At 44.6% G+C, this 23,743-nt stretch overlaps 1 protein-coding gene and 1 pseudogene across 3 annotated transcripts in view; one reads left to right on the top strand and one right to left on the bottom strand.

The window, feature by feature from the left end:
- AREL1 (apoptosis resistant E3 ubiquitin protein ligase 1) overlaps window positions 1-23,743 on the bottom strand; it is a 57,233-nt gene that overhangs the window by 13,930 nt on the left and 19,560 nt on the right. For 2 of the 3 annotated variants that reach the window (XM_075531346.1, XM_075531345.1), the window contains exons 2-8: window positions 15,926-16,225; window positions 10,526-10,587; window positions 8,953-9,179; window positions 7,825-8,062; window positions 3,928-4,097; window positions 3,484-3,667; window positions 3,039-3,286 (exon numbers count right to left, since the gene is read on the bottom strand). In XM_075531346.1, coding sequence (XP_075387461.1) covers window positions 3,039-3,286; window positions 3,484-3,667; window positions 3,928-4,097; window positions 7,825-8,062; window positions 8,953-9,179; window positions 10,526-10,541 — 1,083 coding nt within the window. In that variant the 5' untranslated portion in view covers window positions 10,542-10,587; window positions 15,926-16,225. The remainder of the gene's footprint in view (window positions 1-3,038; window positions 3,287-3,483; window positions 3,668-3,927; window positions 4,098-7,824; window positions 8,063-8,952; window positions 9,180-10,525; window positions 10,588-15,925; window positions 16,226-23,743) is intronic. The other variant, XM_075531347.1, reaches the window with a different exon arrangement.
- On the top strand, window positions 20,855-21,680 carry LOC142426218 (hypoxanthine-guanine phosphoribosyltransferase-like; annotated as a pseudogene).

The raw sequence follows: 23,743 nt of genomic DNA, 5'->3' as shown, positions 1-23,743 counted from the left end.
TTTGCGTTTTTAAACTCAAATATCAGCATTCTTATTTACAGTCTCATGTTCACCCATTAATTTTCCTGATGGACAAGAGGATAATTTAATCTGTATAAATCCAAATAAACTCATCAACTCTTATCTTAAAATGAGCATATTGAAAATAATATAACAATATGATTTCAGAGACTTTTCATAAATCTTACACTCAAGTCTTATAACAATTTCCAAACACTCAAAACTGCTGGCTGTTTCGAGAGAGCCTTCCTCTGAGTCAGCAGGCAGGAACTATCAGCGGCCCGGCATGCGCAGTGCTTTACCCCTCTCTGAATGCTACCAAGGGTTTGCCTGTGGCGGTGCTGGGGATATTCATTCCCCACGAAAAACTCCCTTATGCAACAATAGAGAGAGATCTCTCTATGACATTTACAGAAGGGATTGCAATGCATTATTATTTTTTAATCTTGAAAGAAAAGACCCGTATATGCATGAGGTCATTTGTTTGTTTGCATGTAGAACATATTTACAGACATTAAAAAACAGATTAATTGAGGCAAACAAATCTTAACTAAAAAAATTAAATAGGACACGCAAATATATATGAGGATGGGGAAATAGATATATACATATATAGATATATAGACCTATATATATCTATACATAGAAATAGATCTCTATATATCTATATATATACGTATATGTATATATGTACATGCAAATATATATATGAGGATGGGGAAATAGATTTATGTGTCTATATTTATAGGTTTAGTATTAAGGTGGCAGAAGGACCTTGGGCTTCTACTCAAGCACTCCCTCAATGCATGAATACTTTCTTCTATTAAATTGGCACTATATGATGCTCACCCTCCCAACACAACTGCTGAAGCCAAAGCGGGTGAACAAATAAATGTGGTGAAGAAAGCTGATGGTGCCCAGCTATCAAAAGAGATAGTGTCTGGGGTCTTAAAGGCTTGAAGGTGAACAAGCGGCCATCTAGCTCAGAAGCAACAAAGCCCACATGGAAGAAGCACACCAGCCTGTGCGATCATGAGGTGCCAAAGGCATCAGGTATAAGGCATCATCCCCCCCACACACACACAAAAAATACCATAGTGAATGAAGGAGGAAGTGCAGAGTGGAGACCCAAAGACCATTTGTCAGCCACTGGAGATCCCCTCACAAAAGGGTCTAGGGGAGGAGATGAGTCAGTCAGGGAGTGATGTAGCACCGATGAAGAATACAGCTTTCCCCTAGACTCTGGATGCTTCCTCCCCCAACTACCATGATCCAAATTCTACCTTGCAAGTCTGGATAGAGCAGAGGTTGTACACTGGTGCAGATAGGAGCTGGAGGCACAGGGAATCCATGGTGGATGATACCTTCAGGACAAGGGTGTGAAGGGCGATATTGGGAGAGTAGAGGGTGAGTGGGTTGGAAAGGGGGAACCGACTACAAGGATCTACATGTGACCTCCTCCCTGGGGGACGGACAACAGAGAAGGGGGTGAAGGGAGACACCGGATAGGGCAAGATATGACAAAATAATAATCTATAAATTATCAAGGGCTCATGAGAGAGGGGGGAGCGGGGAGGGAGGAGAATAAAAAAAGAGGACCTGATGCAAAGGGCTTAAGTGGAAAGCAAATGCTTTGAACATGATTAGGACAAAGAATGTACAGATGTGCTTTATACAATTGATGTATGTATATGTATGGATTGTGATAAGAGTTGTATGAGCCCCTAATGAAATGTTTTTAAAAAATTAAACAGGAAAATAAAGTTGGAACAATGCCAATGTGCTGGAAGATAAAAATATCATTAAAAGTGTGATCAACATAATTCTTTTCTGAAGAATTTACATCCACTGTTTCTCTTTTTAAAAAATTAATTTTTCATTAAAGAAAAATTCAAACACTTATTAAAGAAAAGAGAATAATGGACTCATCACCAGCTTCAACAATTATCATCAATCCATGGTCAATCTTACTTCATCTATACCCCCTCGCCATCACCATGCCCCTCCCCTGCAAATTAAGCCCAGATTTGAAAATGATGACTGGTATGTAGCAAAATGTTCTGAACTGGAGAGAATAAGAACTTAATTTTGGTTACATGATTAAAGTCATGCACTGGGATGTTTAGAACAGTCTCATTTTTATGAGGGTTGGATGAATACGCCAAATAAAAATATTAAAAAGATCATCCCTAACACAAAGTGCCTCTTAGCTCAGGGCTTGGGAAGTTCACCTTCCTGTCTCTGCCAGAATCCCTCTCTTCCGGCCCTCTGGCCTGAACGTGCCATCCTTTCATGGCCCGGGCTAAGCGACTGGAAGAAAGGGCTGATTGTTGCAGTGCCGTACAAGGGGCCCACAGTGACCCTGACCCTGAGGAATTTCTGAATGGGTAAAAGCATCTGCCTTGAAAAGTCTTCCCAGAAGCAAAGGGCACAATGGCTCCGGTGCTCACACAGACTGCCGAGAAGACTGAACTTAGTCCAGTCCGGACCAAACATTAGCCACAACCAAGGGGGCAGGCTCAACCTTCAGTCACTATGCTTGGTACTCTAGAAACACTACAAGTTAATGATGTTACCCTCATCCTCCAATTGTTACCTCCTGATTGCTGTTAGCAAACGGCAAGTCCATGCAGGCTGAGGTAGCAGGGAAATGATTTTTTTAAAGAGAACATTCATTCAGTCTTAAATAAGCAAGGTCAGAACAATTACAAAGACATAACATCTGGATGAGGGAGGCCAGGTCCACAAGGTCATAAAGGTATCCAAGGGTTTACTGGGGTACATAGATTTTTAAAGGGCATGAGAAGTCAGAGAAGACCATCGCATAGAGATGGTGGGCAGCAGACTGGTAACAACACAGTTCCCGGTGGGACTCCCGGAGTAGGGCTGTGACTGGGACACGATATTGTCCAGGGGCTTCCCCGAGGTAGTCAGGGCATGATTCATGAGCACGCAAACCCCATTACAATGACCTTCATCAAGGACACACTCAGATAAGCCAAGCACGGGAGTGTTGAGGCAAAAACGGGCACGCTAACCTTTGGCGACACGTAGCAGTACACCTTCTTTGGTTTCTTCACCTTCTCAGGGGTGTAGCATTCAGAGGGCGAATCTTCATCCTCCTCCTCAACCGCAGTGGAAGGCCGGCGCTGGGAAGAGCTCATGGGCATGGGTGGAAGGTGCCACGGTGTGCTGGTACAGTTGGTGGCATTGTAAAGATAGGCCTCAAAGTAAATGCTCACCCCCGAGGTGGACACATTGCGCTCAACAATATTCTTTTCGTTCTCTGTAGAGAAAGAAGGAATAAGGAGTCCGGGGAGAGAAAACAAAGAAGAAGACCTACCACTAGCTCCTGAGTCTGTAGGACTCTAAGCCAAGTTTGTTCCAATATCAGGTGTTTGTGAAATTAGTCAGACAAATGCAGACATGCAAAGTATAACCTTCCCAGCAACAAGACCAAATCAGAGCTTTCCATTAACTCACCACTCAGGACAATGATGTCAAATTCACCATTATTGATTGGTTGATTCTGGTATGCGATGCAGGCATGGAAGCAGCCGCGAGAATGCAGAGTGAGCCGTAAGAACACTTGACAGGTCTGCTTGTTGGATGACGTGGATTTCTCAAATGAGACCCCACCCGTGCTTTCTTCTTCTTGAGGACCCAGCTGGGGAGGAAAAGCAAGCAGCACTTAGCACCTCGCGCTCCTGGTTGGCATGGCCGTTTCCTCCACTCACAGAAGTGCCCTAGCTATGCTCTACCCTGTCTCACAACTACTGAGCTAGGACTTGTCAGACGGCGGAACTGCAGCCAGGAGTCAGGCAGAGGAGATGAGAGAGGAGAAGAGGGAGGGAGTTAGAAAGGGGGAGAATGCAGGAGACGGGGGCCCTGCGCACAGCACAGCGAGAAGGAAAGGCCTCTGCTTACCTCGTGAATGGACACACTGTAATTGTGCTCATCCCTCAAGGACATGGAGTTGTTGGTGGGGTTGTCATACTCGTCTCGCGGCACTATTTGAAGGGTATGTGGCTCCCCACAGGTCAACACAAGAGTAGAAAAATGGCACACAATTTTGGTCTTGGAAGGAACTACCATTCCTAGAAAAAGAGAGAAATTTAGCACTTAGACCTTGCAGCCCATGTGCAACCGCTGTGCCTCCAAGGCTCCTGTGAGAAAGCTAGCATTGAGAGAGGTGCTACATCAGGGAGTCTGAGACAGTGGAATCCACGCCCAATTCCTAGGGATAAACAACACGACAAAGAGGCAAATAAAAAGCAAAAGAGAATGAAAGAGATAAATTCATATGAACCTTGGGACATAGTTTTACAAATTCCCAAGTACTGCAAGCACTACACAAAATGAGAAAAGGGCTTGGAGAGAAAAACAAAACAAAACAAAGAGGTGCAGCTATCATGCCCTAGATTCCCCCTGGGAATGTACAGTGAACTAGGCCTGAAATTAAGTGCAAACACTAACGGGGGTGGGGGGGGGTGTCAATCTAACAAAACATGACAAGGCTTGTAAGCTGAAAACACCAAAAGACTGATGGAAGGAATTTGCTTTAAATGGACAAGAACCATGTATCTGGATTGGAAGACACAACATCAATTCTCCCCAGACTGAGACAGAGGTTTAATATCCTTTTTACCACAATTTCCAGAAAGAGGTGTTTTTAGACAGAGAAGAGATTAATCCAAAGCATGTAGGGAAAAAGAAACAGTATCTAGGGTAACGATGACAATTTTGACAGAGAACGTGAAGAAGTGAAAAAGAAGAATAAAAAAATAAACCAGTTTACCCACAATCAACAGCAATGGTAATCCAAACTGCAGTGTGGTACCACAGAGGGATAGGCATATGGGTCAGCGCACAGCACAGAGGACCGAGAGCAAGCCAGGTGCCTTCCAGTGCATTCCACACCACTTCCACACCAATATGCCCCGATGATTGCGGTCTCCTGCAGATGCAGTTCAAGGGAGGAAGGACTGCCTTTTCAACCAACAGGTGAAGCAATGCTGAAGCAACAAGACAGCCATCGAACTCCCTCCATCGATCAATTATGACTCACAGAGACCCTATAGGATCGAGTAGAAAACTGTCCTTCACGGGAGCTGACAGATTCATCTTTTTCCCCAGGAGTGGTAAGTGGGAGAGTCAGAGGCCCAAAAAAAAAAAAAAAAAAAAAGCCTTGACCAAAATCTCCCATCTTACATACAAATTAATTCCTCATAGTATTGAATTATAGTATTAAATGTAAAATAAGAAGCTTTTGAGTGGGGCGGGGTGGAACAGGAAAAATCTTAGGAATATAGATCTAGTTTAAAAATTCTTATATCTGACACTAAAAGCATTATCCATAGAAGGATAAATTTGACTTCATCAAAATTAGTCCTTGTGGTATGCTAAAGACCCTAGTAAGAGGGAAAAGATAAACTATAGACTGGGAGAAAATATTTGCAAACCACATATTCAACAAAAGACCAGTACCTAAAATACATAAAGAACTCTCAAAACCCAATGGTAAAAAAAAATCAAATTTAAAAATGAGCCGTTTTATCAAAGAAGCTACACAGATGGGGAGCAGGCACATGAGAAGGGCTTCGTATCATCCACCATTAGGGAAATGCAAATTAAAACCACCACAGGCCATCACTGCACATTTATCCCAGTGGGAAATATAAAACAGAGCGCCATCATCACACGCTGGTCAGGATGTGGAGGAACGAGGTTACTCGTACATGGCTGATGGGAAGACAAACTACTACCGCCACCCTGGAAAAGAGCTTGACATGTTCTCATGATATTTAGCACACAGCTACTACATGACCCAGCAATGACACTCCTGGGCGTCTCTCCGGAGAGATGGAAGCTAGAGTCCACACAACGGCCCGTACACAATGTTTCTAACAGCTGCACTCATTAGCCAAGGATCCAAACAACCCAGATGTCCCGTAATGGCTCATTCAAACCACAGACGTTACTGAGCAGTACAGAGTAGCAAATGACACATCCAGGGACCTGGGGACTCTCCAGGGAAGCTTGCCCCCCAAAAAGCTACCTACTCTGTCACTCAATTTATACCACATTCTTGAAATGACAAGAGCACAGCAATGGAAAGCATCTAGCGGATTGCCAGGGGTTACGCCAGAGGTAGTCTCGGGAGGAAGACTGGCTGTGGCTCTAGAAGGGCAACAGGAGGAGCCTTGTGGTGGGGGAACTGCCTGCATCTTGACGGCATGAACATCTGAAGTGGCTGTGATGCTGTTTTATGGCTGTATGCTACTATGGGGGTAACTGGAAAACTCATAGTGACCACAGCGACCCTATAGAACAGGACAGACGCTCCTGTGGATTTCTAAAACTGTAACTCTTTATGGGAATAGAAAGCCTCATCTTTCTACCAAGCCGCTGGTTGTTTCAATTTGCTGACCTTGTGGGTAGCAGCCCAACGCGCACCACTATACCACCTGTGATTCTCCAATTATCCCCAAGGGAAAGGTTTACTTCTAAAACACTGTGCTAGCTGTAAGACTATGAATTGGCAGCAAGGGGTTGGATGATGTTAATTCAGGGGAAAAGGTGTGCTCGGGGAGATATTCCAACACAAAGAAGGAGACATATGGGGGGGAACTGGCTTGGAAGTCACGTTATCCAGAACCTTCTTGTATTATACAAAGAAAGAAAACCTCAAGCAAAACCTGTTACGCAAAGACACGCAAATCTGCTTATGGCTCCTCTTGTGGTTTGACTCCCAAAAGTACGCAAGTCCTGTCATTTCTATTGGCATCAAATTGGCCCTCAAGAGCGACATAGGAGTACACAGGATCTCAGCACATGAAACCTGCACTTCAGAGCCAGGAATGATGACGTCACACTTTGGAGCCTTCGACACATTTGTTATCGAGCATGGAGGACCTGAGAAAGAGATCCTAAGGCAGAGATAAAGGCCTCGAGTGTTAGATCCAAAGGCTGGGGCAGGCGCTCTTTAGAGGAGCACCACATATCGTGCATTACAGCACAGAGTAGGGCTGGAGTCAAGAGGCTTTTACTTGAAAGGCTTCCAAAATTCAGAAGAATTTCCTCTTGTCTATTCTGGCACCCTTTGCCCTTTAAGAATTTGAGAGGCTGAAGCCCCAGCAAGTTCTACTCTCAGAGAAAACAACTATGTGGGCACACAAAAACTTGTACTCCGTGTTCATAGCAAGATTCCTCCTCACCTAGCTAGAAAGCGCACACAACCCAAACGCCCCTGCACTGCCAGATACATGAAATACGGTGCAGCCAAACCAGCCCAGGGCCGTCAAGCCGAGGCTGGCTCCTTGCGACCTGCAGGGCAAGGCAGAGCAGAACTGCTACTTTGGGTTTCCAGGGCCCTCCAGCTTTACGGGAGCAGACAGCCCCATCTTTCCCCATGCATACCCACACAATGAAATGTTCAATAAAAAGAAGCGAAGTACTTGCTCATGCTACAACATGTATGACCCTTGAAAACATTATGTTCAGTCAAAGAAAGACTGAAAAGGCCATGTAGTTCACAATTCCATTATATGGCATGTCCAGAAAAAACAAATCCATAGAGACACCTAGTAAGACCGGTAGTTACTGAGGGCTGTAAGGGGTTAGAGGAATGGGGAGTGACGGCTAAATGGTTGAGGGTTTCTTGCTGTAATAAAAAAAACGTTCTACAGCTGATTATAGTGATGATGGACAACTCTATGCGTATTAATAAATCACTGAGTTATGTGCTTTAAATGAATGAATTCTATGATATGGAAATTAAATCTCCATAAAGATGTTATTTTTGAAAGAAGAAAACGAACATACCAGGTTGAAAAATTTTGTAGTAGGGACTATAGGCAACATTTAGTCCACCAAGCTTCACCGTGATTTCATATCGCCCAGCCCTGCGCACAGTGAAGGCCACCTTTACTACGTTAGACGTGGGCTCCTGAAGGACTTCCTGCGTCACTGGGATTTCCACGGGCAGCTCAACATGAGAGATGTGAACTCTGAGTCCCACGGGCCGGTGTGCAGGGAAAGGCTGCCCATTCTTATAGAATAACTGCAGTGGGGAGAAGAGAGGCACCCATTAGTAGGCAGGAGAACTCATTCCCCCTGTGATGAGAGACAGGGTTGGGGAGGAAGGAGGTAGCTGGCAGAGGTCACACTGGTAGATCCCAGTAGCTACTCCTCCCATCCTGCTCACAGAAGCACAGAGAGGAACAAATTGTCCCAACATCTCAGAGAAAACACTTGCATCACAAGCACATGTTGAATCTGTTCAGATGGCAGTAGCACAATATACCACTGAATTAAGTAGCGAGTCCATTTAAACTTGAAGTTTCTTACCCATAAACGCTGACACCCCCTCCTCTGCCCCAGCTTCCCACCCCCATCTCAACAGCCCTTTCTGTTCTATTGTCAACGATGACACAAACTTAGGAGGTACATTGGCCGGCTCCATCAGCACTGAAGGAGCTACAGCACCAGGCAGGGAAGCTGGGGGTTGGCTCCCAAGCCCAGGAGACTGCTGCACTGAGAAGTCACTGGAGGGCTCGGCCAGCAGGAAATGGCTTCAGCATCGTGGGCGGGTGTAACCACCAGCTGCTGTAACCACTTGCGTGTGACAGTAGTCAGTCACTAGATACTGAAAGGACTCCAGTGGCTGGACTCCAAGACAGCTTCACTTACACAAATGAGCTGTTCTTTTCAGGAGCAATGTTCTTACTTGGGAAATGTAACATTACTTTATGCTTCAAAGCTAAGCACCCATTGAAGCGTAATGACAGAGAAATCCCTGACTCTTCGGTATTAACTAATTTCCAAGTTGCGGGGAGGGGTCAAGGGCGTGGGGAAAATGTTAACATCTCTGGCCGCCAATAGCCTGAGCCAGCCTCTGGGAAGCAAGTGACTCAAAGGGCAACGGGTATGGAGACAGAAACATTCCCTTACATGCACTCGGAAGGCCATGCTGTGGCCCACCTCATAGGGGTCCTTCCAATCCCAGAAGACTTTGCAAGACCGGGGATCCAGGTAATTTCCCCGCACGTAGTCATAAATAGTCCGGTCCCCTCGGCGCTCACGGTCCTCATTCTGGAGGAAGCTGACTACACGTGCGGCAAGCTCAAAGAGGAACTTAATTGTGAAGAAGAATGCAACCACAGACACTGTGACTCCACCTGTGAGAGAGAGAATGTACAACACACACACCATCTGCAGTTACACTCTCCAGCCTCTCACCAGGCAACAGGCGAGCCTCCTGTCCAGGATGCATGCATTTCGTGAGTCTGCAAGACATCAGGGGAACACTGCTCCGTGTCACTCACTGTGTCTGAGTAGCTGAAAAGAGGTCCTTGTACACCGGGGCTCAGTAGCTACCAGCCTTGGGTCAATCCCACCCACTACTGTTTCTATAGTTTTCCTGGACCGTGACTGCATGCATTCATTGAAACCATCTATGGCCATTTCAAGGCGCCCTGCTGGCTTAGTCGCTACCCACTGGGCTTTGAGCCTCAAGGTCAGCAGCCTCTCCCCAGGACTAAGTAAGAGGGGACTTTCTGCTCCTGTAAACAGTTGGTCTTGGCAACTCATCAGACCAGTTCCAGCCTATCCTACAGGGTCGCTATGAGTCACTACTGACTCGATGGCATTGAGTTTGGTTGTTTGTTTCGTTTGGTAGTGTAGTGAGTTACACATTGGGCTGATAACTGCAAGGTCAGCAGTTAGAAACCCTAAAAACACTGCAAACTCTGTGGGAGAAAGATGAGGCATTCTGCTCCCATGCAGATTTGCAGCCTTGAAAGCCCCAGGGGCAGACCTACTCCATCCTCTAGGGCTGTCCTGAGTAGGGACTGAGTTGACGTCACGAGGTGTGGCTGCTTTGGCACGGCACTGAGAGAACTGAGCCGTTGTTGGCAGTGATTAGCAGGCCCTCAAAGCCAAAACACCTGGCCCCATAGCAGAAGAGTCTGACAACTTTTGTTCTGCACCACGGACCACATATACTGCTCCCCCATAAACTTTGTCACCGCTCCCTGTGCTAGACCTTTGCCGAAATAGCAAACAGAATGTGCACTTGGGTCCCACCGGGTGGAAGCCTCTCTCTCCCTTGTTCACTTGGCAAACTCACCTCATCCTTCACCTCTCACTTCAAGCACAACAACGACCATCAAGGCCTCTGTAGCCTTCCAGTCAGGAAGCCAGTCAGGAAGTTCAACCACTGGCCCCACACACTCCTGCTGTCAAGTCACATACTACAACTTCCCTCTTTTCACTTTCTCAACTCCTTGAAGGCTGGTTTGGGCCCAAGACTCTACAGTAAACAGTGTCTGCGCTGACTACAACCACTCAATAAATACTTCCCAAGTGAATGAATTCCACTGCCAACTCAGTGATGGCATGCCCTGGCATGAATGGAATGACTTCTAAGTCAGTGTTCAAGGAGGAAGGGGGCAGACAGAGAGGCAGAAAGGATGCCAGAAATCCTAACAAAAAGACAATAAAGAAGGCTCTTTCCGTAACTTACCAATAACGTAAAACATCAGGTCTCTCCAGTGCCGACAAGACCGCCGAGGATCACAGCTGCAGCTGTAAAAGAGGGCTTGTTTAGTCTTTTCTCCGATTATTCCCCATCGCCATCCCAGACTGAGACAGAGTCAAGTTTGTGGCTTGAGCCAACCAACTCCCTCTAGTCCTGTGGTTCTCAACCTTCTTAATGCCGTGACCCTTTCATACACTTCCTCATGTTGTATGACCCCCTACCCCAACCATAAAATCATTTTTGTTGCTTCTTCGTCACTGTCACTTTGCTATTGTTATGAATTGGGCGACCCCTGTGAAAGAGTCGTTCAAACCCCCCAAAGGGGTCGTGACCCACAGGTTGAGAACCGCTGCTCTAGTTTATCTCTGTCCTCTTTCTCTTGGCTGGCAGGTGCCCTCAGCCATATTTCAGAGAAGCAAAGAGAGACGGCATCATTTGCCCTAAAGATTTCCAGTCTACTGCCACCCTAGGAATATTGCCAACAGCCCCTGCTTTCCAGCTGATTAGAAAGTGCAAGGACAGGCTTTCCTCGTCCTAGATCGGGAGTTCCCAAGATAGTTGTCGTCACCCCTGCAGAGTGATACTAATTAACACAAGCAGAGAGGAGAACCGAGTCACTTTCCACTTATACTTGCCTTCTGGATGTACTCCAGCTAAGCAGAAACAGCTACATAAAATGTGAGCTTTAAAGGGTATTATTATCATGTTGGCCTCGTATCATTAAAATGAACTCTTGGTCCTCCCAATAATAAGCAGTGGGTAAGAGAAGTTATTTATGTTGTTACCAATCAGATAAACTAACGAGACTTGAGGAAGATGAGCTCAACAGAGAGGCCACGGGGAGACAGGCAAGGAAGAAACCACTTCTCATCCTGAGGGATGCTGAGGATGTGAAACAGTTGAAGCAAGAGCAGTAGAATTTGGGTGGGGGAAGAGTGGGGGGAAAGTGAAGGGTGACTTTCCCTGTTATTAAACCTGGTTCCAGAAGAAAAAGCTCCAATATACCAATTTACTACCAAGATGATAGATTAGAAACAACTGAAGATAGGCTCAGATTTGTGAGACTATGACAGATAGAATCTTTGTTTTGTTCTTTTAAAGGATGCATTTTTACAGTGGATTGTGCTGGAAAACACAAGAGAAAGCGTTCCTCTGATAACAATATGCCCAAATGAATCCTCAGAGGAGAGTTTAAGGTTCACAGAAATGGCTCTTTTGACTGAATCTACGTATCATGGCATTGTGTCTACACCTGTATTAAGGTACTCCCAGAAGAATCTATTACGACCAGATCCAAAGTGAGAGCATCACAACTACTGAAGCCTCCCAAATAAGCACGCTGGCTCCTAAAAAGCTGCTTTCATCTCTCACAAAGTGTAATCTGCCTGTGGCTCACAGGATGGACGAGAACAGGGTGCAGGCAGAGCCGACAGCTGCACTGTCTCAGGCACTCCCTTGGATGAACACCCCTCCCCGTCCCTCTGATCCTGGACGTGAGACCACCAGTCCTCAGGGAAGCCAGTGCACTCAGTGGAGAATGAAGCATCCTGCTCTTCAGAGGCGTACGGGCAGCGCCACGCTTATGCCACACATCATGAATAAAACAGACTCCTGTACAGTGGTACTGGTTGCTGAGTTGGTTCCAACTGATGGTTACGGTGTATGTCAACTTGCCTGAACTGTAATTCTCAGAGCCTTATCAACTACGACGTAATCATTCCCATGATGAGATTTCTGATTTGAGCAGCTGCAATGCAGATTACTTGACATGGCTCGTCTAGCCATAGTCTCTTTAACTAGCAACACGCAGTTGAGCAGGACTAAGCAAATATGAGGTCTTTGCGGCCCACCAGCGGAAGTAGACAGCTTGTCAGTTGTGTAAGTAGGGTGCGTAGCACCGTGGTGGAATTGTTGTTATTGTCAGGTGCTATCAAGTTGGTTTGTATTCAGTTACTCTAAGAAAAAATATTGAAACACTAATCTGTGCTGCGCCACCTTCACAATCGTTACATTTTAGTCCATGGTTCCAGCCACTGTGTTAACCCATCTCCCTGACAGTCTTCCTCTTTTTCACTGAGCGACTTTACCAAGCACAGGGCCTTCTCCAGTGACTTAGCTCCTGATAAATGTCCACAGTACGAGAGGCAGACTCTTACCATCCGTGCTCCTAAGGAGTATTCTGGCTGAACTTCCTCTAAGATTTGCTCGGTCTTCTGGGAGTTTATGGTACTTTCAATATTTTTTTGGGGGGGTTGCCAAAACCATAATTGAAATGCATCAATTCTTCTTAGTTCTTCCTTATTCAATGTCCAACTTTCACATGCATATGAAGTGATTTTAAAATACTATGGCTTTGGTCAAGCACACTTTAGTCTCCAAAATGACATTTTTGCATTCCCAATGTAATGATATACATTATTTGATTTCTTAACTGATGCTTTTTTCTTTAAACTGGTGCGTCTATGAGCATTGACTGGATACAAGTTAAATAAAACCTTTGACAATTTCCATCTTTTCTTCATTTATTAGTCTACTGGTCCAGCGTGAGGATATTAGTTTTCTTTATACCAAGCTGTAGGGTAGAACTATGGAATCCTAAGATGGGGGGACTGGTCAGTGTTGCCATCCCATTAGGTTTAAATGTGCCAGGTTAGCAGCAGAAAGGGGGCTGGCTCTCACTGCCATCAAGAAAGAGGAGCAGGGTGTGAAGTACGTCCTTTGCATTCTGAAACCCGTGCTAAATCCCCTCAATCCAGAAGGTAGACTATGACGCCACTCTGACACCAGAGCTGACAGAGGTAGCAAGAACACTAAGTGCCTTAGTAGAGACTACTGACAAGAGTGGGCTGCCTCCAGGCATATACTTTCAGAGTTAAGCTTACTTACGGAGTGTGCTTAGTTGACAAATATACTTGCCCAAGCTGGGCCCAGACCAAGAGGATATAGGCTGAAAGACTGAGAGCTAAAAGTGTTTTGTACTAGTTGCCTGAGCAGACCAGGAGGTGGAGGACCTGGGTGTGCCTATAAGCTGAGAGCAGACTATCCAAAGAATTTTGTCCTAAGTATTCCTTATCCTGAATTATAAACCGATACTTCCCTAACACTCCATAAGTCATAGGTCAAAGCCTGGGATGGGAGACTGAAGAAGCATAGTGATCCCTTTCACAAGCCTGATGTACGACACTGGTCACTGCTGAGGATGTGAAAGCCAACACACCATCAAAGCAGCCATCTGCCATCTTTGTGCCAGGCAGCAAAAGATCTGGTGTTTGTGTTGTTTTCTAAGAGGGAATTTAAGTTTCTAGCAGGGTTTTAACCTGCCATTTACCTGTTCTGGTTAACATTCTAGTTTATCCACATTTTAGAAAGTCAGATTTGTTCCAGTGTTGCTTCAACCAGCATGATTGAACCAGGCTGAACCAGTACGAAGCCCTGGTTTATAACCTCATCAGACCAAAAGTTGACAATTTATTTCAGTTCAACAATTATGTATCAAACACCCTCCTTTAGGGTGCTCGCTATGAATTCTTATGTAGGGTGTAGGATCCAGTTTTAACATTTCTTTCTTCTGTGTTATCCTAAGTTTGTTTTTTTTTTCCTCTCTCTCTCTAACAGTTTCTATAGCACCTTCCACGTTCTGCTCTTCAGGTTTCTCCTTCATAAAATTATTTTGGAACTCTTCCAGAATTTAATGCAAGCACGGAAGAGCAGTGACTTATAACTCTAGCACAGTACCTGATATAATTCCATTACACTGGTACTTTCTTTGCTTTCAAGTTTTTCTCCTACGTGTTCTTGCGCTTATAAATTCAACAAATCGTGATATTCTAAACTAGCAGAAAAAAATCGTAATAATGAATTAATAATAATATTGACTTCCACTCCCTTAAGCCCAGGTCCTCTCCTTCCAAAAGAGGACGGCCATTGACAACTCAAAGCCAAACAACAGTGAAATGATTAAAGAAGGCCTGCCTTGCGCATCATGCTGTCTCGATACATCATCTACATGAGGTCAAATTGACAACAGTAATGCAAAAGACTCGGACCTTTAGGGCAGTGAGCTTGTGTCACAGAAGAGACGTGACTTGGGAATGGGGGGAGAGAATGGCTGTACAACACAAAGAATATAGTCAGCGTCACTGAATTCATGTAGGTAGAAATGACAGATTCAGTGTGTGTTCTGCAGTGTATATTTCCAACAACTAAAATATTAAGACTAATATAAATTTTTTTAATTTAATGAAGACGAAGGCTTATGGAGTGCAATCATACTCCGACACATACAAAGCCATCTTGAATGAGAAAGACACTAAGGGAAAGAATTTGATTTTTTTCAACTAAGCCATTCACCATAAACCAACTACTACATGAAGGACCCTATAGGTTAAGCCTAAGCAGTTGCTACAACTTAGTGAGAAAGACACTGTTATTTTTACTTTGCAGATTACTAGGGGGAAAAAAAACCTAAGCTTACGAAAGTTATCCCTGAACACGACACAGCTGGTTGAGTGACACTGCTGGGCTTCTGAAGCCCGGCGCTCTTAACCACAGGATATAAGCCTGAATCGTGGAAAGAATGGAGTCAGAAGGATAGCAGAGCATTCCAGAGATATCACTTAGTAAAGCAGGCAAATGAAACTATGAAAGACATTAGCCACTCTGTGAGGAATCTGACATGAAGCCAAAATTAGAAAGACGACTCATAGGTCTTTTGATCTTTTGAAACAAAAAGTAAGCATGACAAAGGGAAATAGAATGCAGTACATAGGAACACAGAAATATCACTTTCTTACTAAATAATCTGGGGTCAATTGCTTAATGCTACAGCACTCTGGCTCACGTTACCTACTACGTGGGCAGGAAGGATGGAAATATGTGAAAATACCTATCTCAAAAGAATGTTAGGAAGCTGACTGACATACATTTCTAAAACTCATTTGGCTTTTGGAATTTTTGGTTGGTGGGTGGGTGGGTGGGTTTTCTGTCTTGTTAAGTTTTGTTTTGTAGCATGAAGATTCCCAAAAATGGTGACAAATAAGGTTTAGCCCTGATAGCGATGATGAGTCATGGAGAATGGAGCGCTGGCTTCTTCACGAGAGACCTGGCAGTGCGATGGGTTAAGAGCTGGGCTGCAGAATTCAAACCCATCAGCCAGGTCCTGGGAGAAAGGTGAGGCAGTCTGCTCCCACAAAGAAACCCCTCGCCGTGCGACTCGGTGGGATTGGTTGTTTTTTTGGGGGCAGGGGGATGGCAAAGTCAATCCTCACTGCAGCTGTGACCTTCAATATCTACCATTCCTTGTTGAAAGGCTTAGAGAAAGTGGGCGTCAGATCCGCGTTCTGCATCACAGTGACAGCTGAGCCTCAATGCAGGCTATGACCTTACCTTTAAGCGAGGGCCCATGTTCTGAGAACAGAGCGGAGGGCTCCTTGTCACCAAAGCAGAGCGCTGCTTGCCCCCTTCACCTTGTCTTCCAACATGTGCCACAGGTCAACAGAAAGGGTCTGTCCATCAGACCGTCACTGGCATGTGTCACCACGAGCAGAGGGTCGATCTTTCTTGGATGAACGGAGTGAGTTCCAAAGTGGAGAAATACGGCCCAAGAATATCATCCCTGGACTTTTCTCTAGTGCAGGGCACAAACCAACCTCAAGATTCAGCTACTCTGCTGTCCAAGATCCCACCCTAAAAAAAGACAAAAAGAACAAAAGGTCAGCGGAACAGGTTTTTATTTCGGAAAAAGAATCCCTAGAAAACAATAATGAGAAAGGAGAACAAGCAGGGAAAGTCCTGGGACAGTGAGGGTGGGTAAACTCCCACAAAGCTTTCCCAATGAAACCGCCACCTAGTCTCCCAGACAGAGGTCACTCATTCTTCAACCTCACAAGCAACCCGCTGGCAGCTTCAGCGCTTTTCACTGTGCCACTGGCCAGAAGGAAGCTCCAGCATGTCAGCTGATTCCAGACCTCCGGTGGAAGGGAACGAGAGCACAGGCGTAACGAGCGAGCTCTTTCACAACCATACGCCCCGTTTTGGCAATAACGGAGCTAAGTCTGGAAACAACTGTGACGAAAAATGAGACAACAGACTAGGGAGTTGGAGTCAGACTGTGGCGGTTTCTATTGGGTGCCATCAAGTCGGGTTTTGCCCCTAAGGCCCTATGCACAACAGAAGGAAGCATTGCCCAGACCTACGCCTTTCCTACAACTGTGCCGATGCCTGAGCCTCTTGTGGCAGCCACTGCGTCAAGCCAGCTCCCCGAGGGCCTTCCTCTTTTTCGTTGCCCCTCTACTTTACCAGGCATGATGCCCTTCTATAGGGAACCAGATTAGGAAAGGCTTTATAAATTATGTTAGGGAATCAAGATAATACTGTATATACTTGTGTATAAGCCGAGTTTTTCAGCACATTTTTAAATGCAGGTTTTGTGGTAAAATTAGGTGCCTCAGCTGATATTCGGGTCAGCTTATACTTGAGTATATATGGTATTTATCTTGAGACAATCATGAAGAGCTTTAAAACCTAATCTCTCAACCTAAGCAATCAGCTCCCCTTTGAGCTCATGTACAAGGAGCTTCAAAAGGTTTGTGGAAAAATCCCATCATCTTCCAATTCCTTTTTTCCCATGAACATGCAAGACAAGGTCAAACATTTGATTTTATCTTTAAGTCAAGCTGCTACTCTAAGTGGGGGAGGGGAGGGAGAAGAAAAATACGTGAACTTTCAAGATAAGTCACCAAGTAAAATTCAGTATTCAGGCGGTAATTTCCAAACAGATTCGTGTACTAAATGTAGCAGAAAGGAGGGTGGCTTGTGGCAATACAAAGACAAAACAAAGGAGGAAAGAAATCAGTAATAATGAAAAGAGCCTGTCTCTAGACACAAGGCAGGCACTATTCCAAGCACTTTGTCTATACTAATTCACAACTCCAAGACATAAATGCCATTTTCCCTATTACACATGAGTTGAAACTGTGGCATAGAAAAGTTAAAGTGCTTTCTCAAGATTATACCCAATAAATAGCAGAGCTGAGTCAAGCCCAGGCAATCTAGACTCAGAATCCATTCTCTTAACACTTTACCTACTGCCTCTCTGCCACGGGAAATCAAGGATTGAAAAAGAGAAGGTAGCAATGAAAGCAGAAGGCGGAATGAACAAAGGCCAGCAGAACCAATAAGATAGCAAATTTTTAATAATTAAGAATGTGATTGTTGGTAGGTGCCGTCAAGGTGGTTCTGCCTCATAGAGGCCCTATGTACAACAGAACAAACCACTGCCCGGTCCTGCACCAGCTGCACAATGGTTCTATTGTTTGAGTCCATGAGTGTAGCCACTGTGTCAATCTATCTTGTTGAGAGCCTTTCTCTTTTTCTCCGCCCCTCCACCTTACCAAGCATGATCTCCTTTCCTAAGGACTGGTCTCTCCTGACAACATGTTCCAAGTACTTAGGCAAAGCATTCTGGCTGTAAGTCTTCCACGAGAGATCGTTTTGTTCTTTTGGCAGTTCATGGTACTTTCAATAATCTTGCCCAGCACCATCATTCAAATGCATCGGTTCTTCTTTGGTCCTCCTTATTCAATGGCCAACTTTCACAAGCATGAACCCTTTGGAAATATCATGGCTTGGCTCAGGGGCATCTTAATCCGCAGAGTAACATCCTTGTTTTTCAACACTTCAGAGAAGTCTTAAGCAGCATTTGTATTGTTTGATCTCTTGACTATTGCTTCCATGAGCATTGATTATAGACTCAAAGAGGACGAAATCCTGGACGTCACCCTTTCTCCATTTTTCATGATGTTGCCTATGGGCCCAGTTGTGAGAATTTTGGTTTTCTCTACATTGAGTTGTAATCCATACTGTAATCCAAGGCTACACTCCTTGATCTTCATCAGCAAGTGCTTGAAATCCTCCTTACTTTCAGCAAGCAAAGTTGTGTTATATGTATGTCACAGGTTCTTAATAAGTCTTCCTCCAATCCTGATATCAAATTCCTCCAAATGAGCACAATGAAGTACTCCGCAATTCCTATTTTTCTCAAAGTTATTGAAAGTTTGCTATGGTCTTCACAGTTGAATACCTTACCACAGTCAATAAAAAACAAGTAAACAGCTTTCCAGTATTTTCTGCTTTGAGCCAAGATTCACCTAACATCAGGACTATCCCTTGTTCCACATCCTTTTCTGAATCCAGCCTGAACTTCTGGCAGTTCCTTGTTAATGCACTGCTGCAACCGCTGTTGATGATTTCCGGCAAAATTTTACTTGCATTTGCTATTTATGATATTGTTCTATAATTTGAGTATCCTGTTGGATCGCCTTTCTTTGGAATGGGTACAAATATGGATCTCATCCAGTCAATTAGGCAAGTAGCTGTCTTCCAAATGTCCGGGCAGAGATGAGTAAGTGCTTCCAGTGCTTCATCGGCTGGTTGAAACGTTTCGATTGGTATTCCATCAATTCCTGGAGCTTTACTTTTTAGTTAATGCTTTCAGTGCTGCTTGAATTTCTTCCTTTAGTATAATGAAAAATAAGTACTATATGCATTTATTTTAAAATATGGCAATAGACTTAACAAGAATATGAGTCAAATCTGGATTAACTAGTAACTGGAATCAGCTTAAAGGATCTACAAACAAAATAATAGCTACATAAACTGCAAGAGATCCATGGAAGCAAACTTTCCATAAGAAAATATTATAGGAGCACTAAAAAGGCACTTTTACAATGGGACTGATGGTTCAGGGGGCGGGGAACACGGGAGAGGTGGGGGGAAAGGGAATGGGGAGCCAACAAACTCAGGGACAAGGGAACAAGGATCTAAAATCAACAGCGAGGAGGGAACAGAACGCCTGGTGGGGTTTGATCAACTGCAATGTAGCCGAGAGGAATTACAGAGAGCCGAATAAAGGTCTAACATGCTAGAGGGACAGGAGGAAAGTAAAAGGAAATAGAGGAAAGAACTAGGAAGCAAAAGACACTTATAGGGATATAAATATAGACATGCAGATATGCAAACATAGTAATATATATTATGGATATAGGTCTATGTACATCTATTTACATGTCAAGTATTAAGGTAGTAGACAGACATTGGGCATCTACTCAAGTCCTTCTCTGATGTGAGAACTCTGTTCTAAGAACCCAGCATTCTGTGAAGCTCACCTTCCTGACCCAATCACTGAAGACAAAAAGGGTGCATAAACAAATGTGGTGAAGAAAGCTGATGGTGCATGGCTATTAAAAGATACAGCATTGTCAATATATATACAAATATGTTTGATACAATTAATGTATGAATTGTTATAAAGCCCCCAATAAAATGATCTTTAACAAAAAAGATATAGCATCTAGGGTCTTAAAGGTTTGAAATTAAACAAGCGGTCATCTAACAGGGAAGCAACAAAGCCCACATGGAAGAAGCACACCAACCTGTGTGATCACGAGGTGTCGATAGGAGCAGGTATCAGGCACCAGAAGATCCAAAACTAACAATTATATCGATGTGAAAAAGGGGGGTCAGAGTGAAGGCCCAAAGCCCATCCATAGACAACTGGACATCCCCTTCACAGAAGGGTCACAAGGAAGGGACGAGTCAGCCAGGGTACAGTATAGCACCGATGAAACACAACATTTCTCTAATTCTTGAATGCTTCTTCCCAAGACTATCGTGCCACCAGTTCTACCTTACAAATTCAACTACACTGGAGTATGTACATTAGAACAGATAAGAGCTCTTGACACAGAATCCAGGACAGATCAACCCCTCAGGAACAGTAATGGGAGAAGCGATACCACGAGGGTAGGGAAAGGGGGGGGGAACCGATTACAATGATCGGTGTATATTATACACTGTATAACCCTCACAGAGGGGGACAAATAATAGAAACGGGGATGAAGGGAGACAGCAGATGGTGTAAGATATAAATAATTTATCAAGGGTTCCCAAAGGTGGGAGGGTGGGGAAGGAAGGGGGAAAAAGAGGAGCTGATACCAAGGGCCCAAAAAGAAAGAAAATGTCTTGAAAATGATGATGGCAACCTATGTACAAGTGTGCTTGATACAAAAGATGTATGGATTGTTGCAAGAGCTGTAAGAACCCCCAATAAAATGATTATATTTTAATGGCACCTTTAAGGAATAACAACACAGGGAAACACTTGTAAATGAAAATAAACACTTGTAAAATGAAAAATGGGGGGGATCACAAAATTGTTTACATCGTATGAACCTGATTTCATAAATAAATTATGCTCTCTCCCGAGCCACCTTCCTTTTCTGCCCAACGTCAGCCTGTGCTCCTGCTGCCTTTGCTATGGCGACCCGCAGCCCCAGCGTCGTGATGAGTGACAATGAGCCAGGCTATGACCTAGATTTATTTTGTATCCCTAATCATTACGTGGAGGATTTGGAAAAGGTGTTTATTTCTCATGGACTAATTATGGACAGGACTGAACGGTTTGCTCGAGACATGATGAAGGAAATGGGAGACCATCACATGGTGGCCCTCTGCGTGCTCAAGGGGGACTATAAATTCTTTGCTGACCTGCTGGATTACATCAAAGCACTGAACAGAAATAGTGATAGATCCATTCCTATGACTGTAGATTTTATCAGAGTGAAGAGCTACTGCAATAACCAGTCAACTGAGGACATAAAAGTAATTGGTGGAGATGACCTCTCAACTCTGACTGGAAAGAGTGTTGATTGCTGAGGGTTTTTCCGTTTATTTGCAAAGGCTTACCCCGCTTGTCTTCCGCCCTCTTCTTTTTGAGAGTATCATCGACACTGGTGAAACCATGCAAACCCTGCTCTCTCTGGTCAAGTAACACGACCCAAAGATGGCCAGCTTGCTGGAGAAAAGGACTCCTCGAAGCGTTGGCTACAGACCAGACTTTGCTGGCTTAGAAACTGCAGACAAATCTGTGGTGGGATATGCCCTGGACTACAATGAATACTTCAGGGACTTGAATCGTGTCTGCGTCATCAGCGAAACTGGAAAAGCCAAATACAAAGCCTACACGGAGTTGCCGAGCTGCACACCCGAGCGCCGCCAGGTCCGGCGCCTCACCTCCCTCCCACCGCCCACCCACAGTGCAAATGATCACCGTTTCCAGTCCCGGGACTACCTGCACACCTAGTAGAGCTCGCTGCGTGTCCCTTCTCAGAGCGCGCTCGGGTCTGACCCTGAGAGAACGCTTTATTGCACTATGAGCCGGTAGGCGCTTGTTTCTCTTTGGGGTTGGCTTATTGTGTGACTTGGGAGAGTCTCCGAAACCAGGCCACTAAGGGAAGAGAGCAAATAAAACTGTCCCCGTCAGAAACAGTGATGAGAGAAGATATATTAGTTGTTTAATTTGTATTTTACTTTTTAAATTAAAAATAGCCCAGAAGTGATTGATTCATGGTCCTCAAACCACTGTGTGGTTGAGGGAGGTTGGGGGCAGTCAGTTTGCATATCTGTGACAGAATCTGAGCCGCTTGGTTGTGGCCAGTCTCTGTGGGGGCCCCGGGTGACTTTTAGCAGTGTGTCAGTGGGAGTGACTGAGTTGTCCTACTTGTTCAGATTGTTTCCGGTGAACCTTTGTCAACAGTTGCTTTTAAATATAAATAAATACATTGAAGAAGAGAAAAAGAAATTACATAAAGACCAGAAAGAAAGCATAAAAATGTTAATAGTTACAGATAAATGTATAGCATTTTAAGTCATTTTTCTTTTTCTACTTTTATCTTTTGTCTTCTAAATTTTTAATAAAGTAAGGATATGTAAAAAATTCTGTCCTGCTTATAAATTACCAAGGGTTCATGAGGGTGAGGGGAGCGTGGAGGGAAGGGAAGGGAAAAAATGAGGAGCTGATACCAAGGGCTCAAGTAGAAAGCAAATGTTTTGAGAATGATGACGGCAACAAATGTACAAATGTGCTTGACACCATGGATGGATGGATGGATTGTGATAAGAATTGTATGAGTCCCCAATAAAATGATTTTTAAAAATTCTGTCCTGAAGAATAGAAGCCCACTCTCCACATATGTGGGGAGAACAGACAAGCTATCATTATTATGAATATGGAGACAATATCGAGAAGTTAAAGTAGAAAGTTCCCAACTTGTACAGCTATTATGTTCTTAGTCTGTCTCCAGGCCTTGTGACCTGCTATCGGATTAAATCAAACATCTCCCAGCTCCATCTTCATTGCCCTGCTCTATAAACCGCCACACCTATTCTGACACCTCCCAGACTCCAGAGGGCTTCAGGGCCCACTTCAAGCACCATCACCTCTTCTGGACTCTTTGGATGGCCCTTCTACTAGGCCAAATGAACCACTTCCTCTGTGATAAAAAATCTTCCAGCATTTACTAACACCCACTGCTACCGAGTCAATTCTGACTTGCAGTGATGCTATACAGGATCTCCAAGACTCCAAATCTTTACTGGAGCAGACAGCCTCATCCTTCTCCTGCAAAGCAGCTGATAGGTTTGAGCCACCGACCTTGTGGTTAACTGACCAATGACTAACACATAGCACCACCATGGCTCCAAATGACTTGATGGCATCTAAGAACAGAATGGTAGAGTCTGCATTTGCGCAGAAGCCCTGGTGATCCTCAGGCACAGGGAAGTTGGACAAGCTTGGACCTAGCCCTAGAGCAATGGTTCTCAACCTGTGGGTTGCGACCCCTTTAGGTGTCAAATGACCCTTTCATAGGGGTTGTCTAAGACCATCGGTGTGTTAGTCTGGGTACTTTAGAGAAACAAATCCACAAAAACTCAAGTATAAGAGAGTTTTATATAAAGGGTAAATGCACATCAAGAAAACATCCCAATCCAGTGCTGCCCAAGCCCACAAGTCCAACATTAGCCCATATGTCCAACACCAAACCACAAAGTCCTCCTTCATCTCACAAAGCACACACAATGATGCCAACTGCTGGAGGAAAGCTCAGTCAGTGAATGTGTAAGCATCTTAGCACTAGCAGGGGTCTCCACATGGCTGCTTCAGCACCCAGGGCTGAATCGGGGTAGGTCTATATGGCTTCTCCTCAAGGATGTCATGCAGGAAGTGAGCCTTGCCAGCTGAAGCAGGGAGCTGGCTAAGGCAGCTGCACCCTGGTCCGCCCGTCAGAAAGCAAGAGACCTGAGAACTAGAAAGGCGAGGCTCACTGAGCCATTTATCTCTCCGCTCTTCAATTAACCCCACATGTG

Source organism: Tenrec ecaudatus, chromosome 14, assembly GCF_050624435.1.
Source record: "Tenrec ecaudatus isolate mTenEca1 chromosome 14, mTenEca1.hap1, whole genome shotgun sequence".
NCBI lineage: Eukaryota > Metazoa > Chordata > Mammalia > Afrosoricida > Tenrecidae > Tenrec > Tenrec ecaudatus.
This window is presented reverse-complemented; position numbering and strand designations above follow the sequence as displayed.